Source organism: Lactuca virosa, chromosome 2, assembly GCF_052849685.1.
Source record: "Lactuca virosa cultivar CGN04683 chromosome 2, Lactuca_virosa_CGN04683_v6, whole genome shotgun sequence".
Taxonomy (NCBI): Eukaryota; Viridiplantae; Streptophyta; class Magnoliopsida; order Asterales; family Asteraceae; genus Lactuca; species Lactuca virosa.
The window spans coordinates 222,486,393-222,497,414 of record NC_136427.1 but is presented as its reverse complement, the minus strand read 5'-3'; the positions used below and the strand labels follow the sequence as shown (position 1 = coordinate 222,497,414).

Sequence of the window (11,022 nt, the reverse complement as noted above, 5' to 3'; positions counted from 1 at the left end):
AAAATATCAGAGTTATATAAAATTTTAAGAGTTATAGTACTAGAAAAAACTCATTTCTTAAGGAGTTTTTATCACAAAATTATAATAAACTACGAATTTATACTAAATTCACAATTATGATACTTTGTGATTGATTTCAGAACATTTAATTTACATAAAAATATATTTCTTATATAATTATTTTCATGCATTTAAAGTAATTCAAAGTTGTATCTCTAAACATTTAAGGTTGTATCCGAACTATATATTTATGTTAATAATAATCGTGATATATATCATCTCTCGATTTTAAAACTAATTATATCGGTGTAATGCATTTTAGAATTTCCGCTAAATAACACCTGGATGCGGCCCTAGTTAGTTAACAAAAAGGGGGAAAAAAAGTTGGAATCGAGTCAAAATCAAGAAATAGGTCATGTGAATCTAGTCAAAGCTCGGCTGTTGGCAGCATACCCGATTTTAAATTTGAACCAGATTTGATCTTTCTTTACTCATCTTTAAATAATCCAAATTAAAATATATGACACCCATTTTCCAACTGTTCACTATAATTAATGTTTTTTCCACTTAAAAACTATATAAACAATTATCAGTTATTTAAGTCTTAAGATATTAAAGAGTACTGGATTTTATACTTCAAAAATTATTGCATTTGTTGTCTGAACACACAAGATGCACGTAAAATACTAAAATATATATTGCTTATCTGCTTTCACAGTTTCAACGATTAAAATTAACAATATGTGCCAATGGATACAAGTATACCATCTCACGTAGTATTTTATAATATTGCATTATGTATGGTGGATTAACAACTTCATTACCACATGAAAATCAAATTGACTTTACAACTCATAGTGTACTTATTGCCATGCATTTTAACTGTTAAAATTAATTCCCTAAAAGCATCTTCCACTCAATCCCATTTCCTATTTTTTTCCTTATTTTTTCTTTCAATTTTCTTCTACTCATATTTATTTCCCATTTTTGGGATATAAATAGTATTATTACACAAAATATGGAGTAATACTATTCATTTATCCCGAAATAGAGTTGAACTTTCAGTTGTCGATTTTAGTCACACTTTCTATATATTTGTACATTTTTAGTTTATTAGTTATAATTTAAATGTAATATTTAATATTTATAATATTTTGTGATATATATTAAATTATATTAATTAATTATAACTATAAACTTTATTTTTTGTTTATCAAATTCATATACAAATGTAAATACATATTCAATTTTTGAAATACGATAACGTATTTTACAAGTGTGTTATAAATATAATCTTATTTATTATTGTAATGGAAAAAAAGATAGATTATATATATTGTAAAAGCTAATTAATAGAAGGATGTATTTGATAATATATATAAGTTGTACAAAGAAAATATACTAGGAATATATTTTTTGAGGTAGAAAATGAGATTAAAAATTTAGGGTTTGGGAACAGCACGTGTACGCCCAACATACTCAAGGTGTACGTCCAACATACTCAAAAAGGTTCGAGATCCTTTAATGCCTTACGCCCGACGTGAGGACCTATTTTGCAAAACAAATTCATTTTTAGGTTGAAAAATAGAAATACCTGAGAACGGGTGTTACACACAATTTAACAAGAAGTCAATAACCATGTATTTAGGTACAAATTGTCAAAGAGGGAAATATGTTTACTCACCTTAGGTTTCGATGAAGAATTCTTATTCCCTTTAGATTTTATCAACTTTTGTTTTTGTTACTGTCAAAATATATATATATATATATATATATATATATATATATATATATATATATATATATATATATATATATATATATATATATATATATATATATATATATATATATATAAAACAATAAAGATAACGCATCTTACACTCTAATATTAAAAAATTTGGAATATTAGAATGCTGCACATTAAACTTTATAAACACTCAAGTATTATAATATTTCATTAGAAATTTTTTTTTTGGTCTCATAAAAATAAATCATTCCAAAATGAACTTATATATATATATATATATATATATATATATATATATATATATATATATATATATATATATATATAGAACCAAATAAAATTTATAAAACAATATAACCGTATAAAAATAACTATGATCATTTATGAACATTTTGTATCTTTATAACTGAACGCATATGATATGTTCATAAGTAACATGTACATGGGTAGATTTAGTATGTAGCATGGAGTAGTATGGACTACCGTTCAAATTTCCCGCCAAATGTAAATTCAGTAAAAATTTGTCGGAATCCATCAAAAATCCGTTGAAAATCCATCACAAAGCTGTCACGAATTCATTGGTAATTTATCACAAAGTCTGATAATTGAGATTTTAGTATAAACTCGTCGGTTTAGTGATGATTTTGTGCCGACAACTGCCTTCGGATATGTTTTTTTTCCCAATGGTGCAACCTCTAAAAATTATGCAACCCTTAATTTTTCTTCTAGGTCCACCATTGAATATATATATATATATATATTGGCTGTTATTAATTGGTGATTAATTATTTTTTAAGTTACGTACCATACTAAGTTGCAATTATTAATAGAGTAAACGATCTTAATTTTAAAAGGGAAATTTGATTTATGAAAATATAAAAGAAGGAAAGAAGGTAACGTGTCAGTAATCAAATGGAGGAAGGTGGGGTGCGTCTTGGACCAGGCACAAAACTTTCGGTCAAACAAAAGACCAGATATGGCCGAACTCAGTACAGTCAAACCAACACACTGTCATGGTCAAGCTGTTCCCTTTCTTTTTTAATTTAACTTAATTTTTATTATTTTGCCCTAAAAGAACACAAACCCTCGACCCCACATCCCCTTACCCACACGACACACTACCTCCAACTTTTATCTCAATATAATATTCCCTAACTTTACTTTTGTTTATTATTTCACCCTTAAACATCTTCACATTGTCAAGACTCACCATTATGTATTTTTATTTCACAATTTCATAACATTTGTATGGGAACTTTACATTTGCATTGCATTTGTATAAGTAATCCACATTTATTGAAAACAACTTCCAACTTTCAACTTCAATTGGTTGATCTTGAATCTATAACGATTTATCATAATGTTTTTTTTATACACACCAGTTTATGCTTTATATAATTGCACACTATAATCATTTTAAAGTACAAATTGTTAAAAACATTGTGTTAACTCATTATAGATTCAAGATCAATCAATTGAAGTTGTTTTCGAGAAATGTCGATTGCATAACAATATATTCTTTATATAATTATACAATACAATATTTTAAAGTACAAATTGTTGTGTACAAAGAATTGTCTACGGATCAGTTTCCTTTGAAAACTACGGAGATGAAGTGGGGTTTGGAATTTTCTGTTTTATTTTCTTGTTTCAACAAGAATCATTGTTTGTACCAAGAAAAAAAGAATAAGATCTTTCTTGAATGTAATTTTGAATTTAGTTTTGAAGTCTATTTTATATTAAAATAATTTATGTATGTCGTAGGAAATGATGTTTGAAGGCATGAGGCTAACAAACGGATAATAAGATAAAATTCTCTGCATTGTGTGAAAAAACATGCACCCTTTAAAGCATTATATTATTCATTGTACACAAGGGACAAAGCTTACCATGGTACTTATTTTCTTTTTTTATTACAAAAGGACGAATATAACAAGTTCAGCATGCAACAACAATATTTACATGGAATCTTGAATTTTTTCAAGATAATAAAAATTTGATAGTACAATTTAAAGTTGTATGAAATTTCAATGAGTTATACAAGATATATTATAAGACTTGAAAATGTTAGAATATATATTATAAGAATTGAAAATGTTAGGTGTTTTAAAGGCCAAAAGATAATGAGATTAGCAGTAGAGGCGAATGTAATTGACTTTGGTAAAGAAATAAAAAAAGTGTCTAAGTGAAAGCATTAACTAGTTTATAACATTTTCAACTGTTTGTATGTCATGTAGTTTTTGCGTTCGCAATATAATTAAATGTTTTATATTTTCTCGTTGAGAAATATTTTTTGTATAGTTATCATGCAAGTCTACGATTTTTCAATGTCTGTAAGAGGGGGTTCACCTTCATCTAAGACGCCAATCCATGCAATGTGTAGTCGCTGTCTGGCCTCCTACCTATCCATGAAATGAAATCATGTCAGGATTCAAACATATGATCTTCATGTAAATATATGTGTAGCTAAATTTTGTCTCTCCAAATGAGTCATTGTGGAGAGGAGGATATTATATATAGGGCGTGTTGGCACGAAGCTTTTTGAAACATTTGAGAGCTTCTAGCTTTTAGCTTTTGACAAACGCTCAAGTTTAAACAAAAAGTTTCGTTTGGCAGTACGAACGTTTAACTTTTAATTTAAACAAAACGCTCTAATTCTAAAAGTTACTTCATGTAGCGTTTAACAAAACGCTACTAAGCTTTTGAAATTAATTTTCATAATTACCCTTAAAATATATTTATATATTTATTTATTTTTAATCAATTGTCCTTTTATGTAATTTTATATATTTCAAAAGCTTCCAGCTACTTTTGCCAAACATTCATATAACAAATAAAAGCTACAACTTTCTGCTACCAGCTACTCGCTACACGCTACCAGCTACCCGCTACCCGCTTCCAACTAACAACTACTTTTGCCAAACACACCCATAAACACTTAAGAGACCGTGTGACACCAATGTGAGATAAACTAACACTCCCTCTCTAAGATGAAAGCTTGATGAGACCAGACAAAGATAAGTTCAACTACAGGGGTGCGGACTCTAGCTTTGACACTATGTAAATATATGTGGAGCTCAATATTGTCTCTCCAAAAGAATCATTATGGATAGAAGGAGAATCTAACATATATAACAACTTATAAAATTGTGTCGCACCAATGTTTGATACATTAACACTCCCAATATCAAGCTTATCCTTGTTCTCCTCGACTGCTAGGTCATTCAACTGGTGGTTGATTTATAAATTGCAAGCCATATGCAGTGGCGGATTTAGCAGGGTCCCAGTGTGACACCAACAACACCTATTTTTTCTGTTGGCAGTGGATTTTTTTTTGATTTTTTATGTATTGGCAACACCTATTTCATTTCGACAACACCTACTATGTATTCTTGCGTCCGCCCCTAACTATATGATATTCTTAAATCTATGAGTGTGTTTCTTTAACTATTGAGGTATTAAGGTTCAATAGATAATTAATGATCATACTAGCCTTATATATCATGTACTCTAATTTTTAATCCCTTTACATTCTAATTTATGAGTGTCTTTATATATTACGGACAATAGACCAGTCAATGTTGGGTTTGGTGACCGAATTTCATATGATGAAAGTCGACCTCTTTGAGTCTTAAAATAATGAAAGTTAAGGGGGCATATTGAAAATTTTAATCAAAGTATATTTATTAACACCTTGACATTGAGATGTGTTATCTGGAGAAGGGTGTTACCCGATATGCTTACTTTTTTACGGCCTTGGTTCGTGCGGGCTGGCTGAACCCAGTCCTCGTGCGGCGTTACTGTTGACGATTTGACCAGCTTATTGAACCGGCTTCCCACGTGCGCCACCTCCAATTACTACCTTACCCTTTATTGCTATTTCAAGTAAACAACTTAATAGATTAATTCATATTAACTAAAGATATGAAGATTCTTTTTCTAAATAATAAGTTAATGTGATATTCTATTTCAGAAGTTTTATTTAAACCCTTAATAGAGAATAGAGACATTTTTCTTATATTCAAGTTCAAAGGATTGAAGGTGTCTAAAACTATATCATTTATATTTATTGATTTATTTTTAGAACTTATCACGTTAAGTATGATTTTCTTTCTGTGATAATTATAATTAACGTAAGTATTAAACTTTAGAATATACAAGTATATATTAAATATTTTTTTGCCTTTAAGACACGGCCTAACTAGTTACAAATTATGTCATGATTTCTTCATATATTTTCTTATCTCAACAACAATGATAAAATTCAAATTCACAAATACATGGGATAAAGGGATGTAAGGTGTATACAATACTACCTTTAAGTTAAAGGATAGAGATATTGTTTTTAAATTTTGATAAGATATATGTCGAGCCTATCCCTTATACTTCAAACCAGGTTTTAATGGATAGAGAGATGATTCCAACATATAGATTTATATGACAATTCACATCAATTTGAGATAAAATAACACTTCCCTTCAGAGATGAAGACTCGATGAAGACATATAAGGATGCGTTAAGCCATAAGGGTGCGTGACACAAACTCTAATACCATGTAAGGTACATTACCATGTAAGGTACATGTGAGGTCCATTGTTTACTCTCCAAAAGAACACTTATGGATAAAATAGAGACTCCAACATGTATAGAGACATAAGGATTGTATCGTACCTAGGGGTGTAAGTGAGCCGAACTACTCGGGATCGACTCGTTAAAAACTCGACTTGAGATCGAATTAAACGAGTCCGAGCCAAGATCGAGCCTAAATATGAGGTTCGATTATTAAACGAGCTCGATTCGAGCTTCAATCGGTGAGCTCGCGAACCTAAACGATCCTAAATTAGCCTATATATAATATAAAGTATTATTATTTTTATATATTAAAATAAAAAAATATTTGAGGAATTAGGGATATAAGGTATTAATAAATGTGCTTCTTAACGAGTTTGAACCGAGTCTAATCTTGTTTAGGCTCATCATACTAAAAACGAGCCGATCTCGAGCCCGAACTGAGCCTGTACAATTCTTTACGAGCTCGAGCCAAGCTCGGTACAATAAAACTTGAATCAAGCCGAACTCGAGCTCGAGCCCCTCATAACTTAAACGAGCTTGAGCCGAGCCTAGCCAAGCTCGGGCTCGGCTCGGCTCGTTTACACCCTAATCGTACCATAGAACTGTGTCGTACGGATGTGAGCTATAACAACAAATAGACATTTAAAAGTAATTGAAGACATAAAAACTAAATCTACACAAAGATAAAAATTATGAATCTAACGTCGACAAATAGTCTTCATCCAAACTTTAAGCATGTATTTTATTTTAAGATGATTGAAAATAAACTCAAATTTCATGAGCACTAAGATATACATGTGAAATAATTAAAAAAAAAGATATATTATTTTTATTGTATTTTCTTTATCTATTTAAGATTCTAAACATATACTAACAAGAGTAATTGAATATGTTACAATCGATATTTTGTTATTTAATATGTTTTATATGCCATTTTCTTCTCATATATCTTGAATAAAATGATATAAATGATTTAAAATAGATAAATTGGTTAATCAAAATCCAAACTAAACGAAAAGAAAAGTGAGAAGATTGATCTTAGGGTTAGTTATGTCCTTTTATATCATAGGTTTTATAACGTCATAAAGATTAAAAGAAAAGCAAATGAACCGGAAACATCAAGTCGACACGTGGTAGCGTTAACACGTGCGGAGCGGGCTAAAGGGCTTGTTTACCGGCCTTATTCTTCACCCTTTCCGGTTTGCCAAACCCCAAAAATTTTGACTGAAAAAATCATAAAAAATAAAAAAATAAAAAATTCCTGATTTTTTACTTTTGTTAATTGATTTATTATTGCTGTATGAGAGAGGGCTTTGAACAATTGCCCCAAAAGCAGAGCTCCATAGAGGAGATTTTAATCCATTCTCTCTCTCTTTTTTATTTCCTTTTTCTTTATCGGCTTAATTGTCGATCTTTGAAGCCTCAAATCTCTTCACAGGTTCTTTCAATCTGGGTCTCTTTAATTTCCGTAATTTATTCGGAAATTCCCTTTTTGATTCTTTTATCTGTGAAGCTACTTTAAAAAAGTATATAGATCTTTGTGAGGTTTAATTGTTTATTCATTGACTGTTCTGCTATTGGTTTGATGATTCAAACCTTTTAAAGCCTTGAATAGGACGTGAAACACTTTGATTTTAGGGAAGAGGGTATTATTCATTATTATTATGCTCTCTTTCTCTCTCTATCATTTTTGTTGTGATGGTGATGAGTCTTTTGACCGAAGAAAAAGGAGAGAAATCAGTTAAAGTGAATCAGACTCTATTAGAGGAGAGAGAGAAAACAACAAGAAGAAAAAGACCCACATTTGTTTGAGTGATTGTCAATGAAAGACGGAATTTCTTGATGTAATGTGCTGCTGCTGCTGCCATTCAGGGTCATTCATTTAGGTTTTCTTCCTTATCGATTTTGTCGCCAACTGTTTTTGAAAATGCCTGTGTTTCAGTCCAAGAGAGATGGAGTTAATGGTCAGGTTCTAGATCTAGACACCGCCGTGAAAGATGGGGTTCTCGGAGGCGGTGGCGGAGTGGGATTCGGATTCGGGGGTGGGTTCGCCGAGAAATTGGATCTGAACAAGATGATTGAAGAATTGGATCTTCCCGATGTTCCATCTGTGTTCATTTGCCCAATTTCACTCGAACCAATGGAAGACCCGGTGACTCTTTGCACCGGTCAAACCTATGAACGCTCCAACATCTTGAAATGGTTCAGTCTCGGCCATTTCACTTGCCCCACCACTATGCAAGAGCTTTGGGATGATTCTGTTACCCCAAACAAGACGCTTCACCAGTTAATCCATACCTGGTTTTCTCAAAAGTACTTACAAATGAAGAAGAAATCCGAAGATGTTCAAGGAACCGCATCCGACATTTTAGATACGCTCAAAAAGGTAAAAGGCCAGGCCCGTGTTCAATCCCTGAAGGAGCTCCGGCGAGTCGTAACCAATCACGCCACCACCAGAAAAACGGTGGTCGAAAAAGGAGGCGTAACTCTTCTCTCATCTCTATTAGGTCCTTACACATCTCACGCCATTGGTTCCGAGGTAGTATCGATTCTCGTCAATCTCAGTCTCGATTCATCTTCAAAGTTGAATCTAATGCAACCTGCGAAGATTTCACTGGTCATCGACATGTTAAACGAAGGCTCCATTGAAACGAAGATCAATTGCACCAAATTGATTAAAACCCTAATGGAAGAAGATGATTTTCAAGTCGAAATCGTGTCTAGCCATAGCCTTTTAGTCGCTTTGATGCGATTAGTCAGAGATAAACGACACCCAAGCGGGAATCTACCAGGTCTAAGCCTACTCAAATCCATATCCTCGCATAAACAAGTAAGATTCTTAATCGTTAGCATCGGTGCCATCCCTCAGTTGGTAGAATTACTCCCCGGATTAAACCCTGAATCATTGGAACTCGCTCTGTTCATCTTGGATTCCGTGTCGACGATAAAAGAAGGTAAACTGGCATTAAGCAGTTGTTCAAACACGATTCCCAACATGGTTAGAGTTCTGATGAGGGTTTCTGAAAGCTGTACGCAACTTGCTCTATCAATTCTATGGTCGATCTGCAAGCTGTCACCTGAAGAGTACTCATCAATCGCTGTGGACGTTGGTCTTGCAGCAAAACTTCTCCTAGTGATTCAAAGTGGCTGTGATCCGTTGCTAAAACAGAAATCAGCAGAGCTCTTAAAGCTATGCAGCTTGAATTACACAGATTCAATTTTTATTTCCAAGTGCAAGCTTACAAGAACGATTAGGTGATGAAAACAAAGTGTTCGAGGAAATGCCACAAAAGAAAAAGCCATGGAGTTCTTGTACATAGTTGGATTTGGAGGCAAAGATGATGGAGGAAGAGGTGGAAAGATTGGGGGTTTTGCAATCGCAATTGTAATTGAGTAGTGATTGCTATGCTCCATTGATGTTTCTTGTTTTTGATTCTTTATGATTAAGATCACAGGAGTCTCCAAACTTTGTTTTGGCTTTGTGGGTAAAAATTCTCACCTTTTTGTTCAATTTTTAATTTTTTTTTTCTCTTTTAAGTTTTCAATTTTTGAATATATATAATTTCTTTGGTATTATTGTTTTGAGTTCTTGAGAGTTGGAATTGGATGATTGAACATAATCTAAAACTCTCGTACTTTAAAAATGAATGATGAGTTGGAAATGAAAAGATAGTTGAGAGGCTTTCACTGTAACTCACCAGCTCACTTTTAGCTGCTATCAATTTGTAGCCTTTCATTTTAGGAAGTCAAGTGTGGTAGAAATTATTTCATGATTTAGCAATCACCTATTTCGTATGTTTTTATTATTTTTTTATTCATTTTTTTTAATGTAATTTATATATTTAGTTTAGAGTAAATTACACGAATGGTCCCTATGGTTTAGTGTAATTTGAACGTTTGGTCCCTAAATTATTTTTTTAACTTTGAAAGTCCCTACTGTTTGTTTTTGTTACGCGCTTGGTCCCTATCTTACCTAAAAATACTATTTTGACATTGATTTTTTAATTTATTTAAATAAACATACCCCTAACCCCACCCTCATCACCTTACCTACCCCACCATTTTTTCCTATTTAAATAATAGTCTTTTTAGGTAAGACAGAGACCAAACGCGTAACGAAAACAAACAGTAAGGACCAAGCGCGTAACAAAAACAAATAGTAGGGACTTTCCGAGTTAAAAACATAAGTTAGGGACCAAGAACGCAAATAACCCCAAACCATAGGGACCATTCGTGTAATTTACTCTTTAGTTTATACATTTATTAAATAATATAACCTTCCATGTGGTTGGAATTTGGATGTTATGTCATATTCTCTAACTATATTACACTAAAATGGTGATTGCTTAACACCAAAACGGTGGTTCAATTACAACCAACCTTTAAAATTTTAGAAGCCTACATATTTCACCTTCATATTAATGTTAAAAGCAAGCCAATATAAAAATGATGTTAAATTTGAAGGTTGGTTAGAGGAATTTTGGCATCTAAAACATAAAAATTATGTAATATGGTGGATGGTTGGAGCTAGCCTAACCCATAACACTATATTTTATATTAAATTTATAATTATAGTGTAAAAGATAATGTAACTACTAAATTCCCTATTATTTTATACTTAATACTAAAAAGAATATTTTGGGAATATTTTGTTTTATCTGTTTTTTATAGTGTAAAAATAGTGTTGATGACTATACCAA

General features: G+C 31.8%; 1 protein-coding gene across 1 annotated transcript; it reads left to right on the top strand.

Annotated features, from left to right (window-relative positions):
• Positions 1 to 7,641: 7,641 nt before the first annotated feature.
• Positions 7,642 to 9,898, top strand: LOC145160268 (U-box domain-containing protein 30-like). The gene has a single exon (XM_079079393.1). It carries the CDS (start codon positions 8,250 to 8,252, stop codon positions 9,579 to 9,581), a length of 1,332 nt encoding a protein of 443 aa, XP_078935519.1. The 5' UTR covers positions 7,642 to 8,249; the 3' UTR covers positions 9,582 to 9,898.
• The last annotated feature ends 1,124 nt before the right edge of the window (positions 9,899 to 11,022 follow it).

What these genes read in the sequence shown, in the direction of transcription:
- LOC145160268 (XM_079079393.1), top strand. Translation starts at nt 8,250, where the DNA reads ATGCCTGTGTTTCAGTCCAAGAGAGATGGAGTTAATGGTCAGGTTCTA.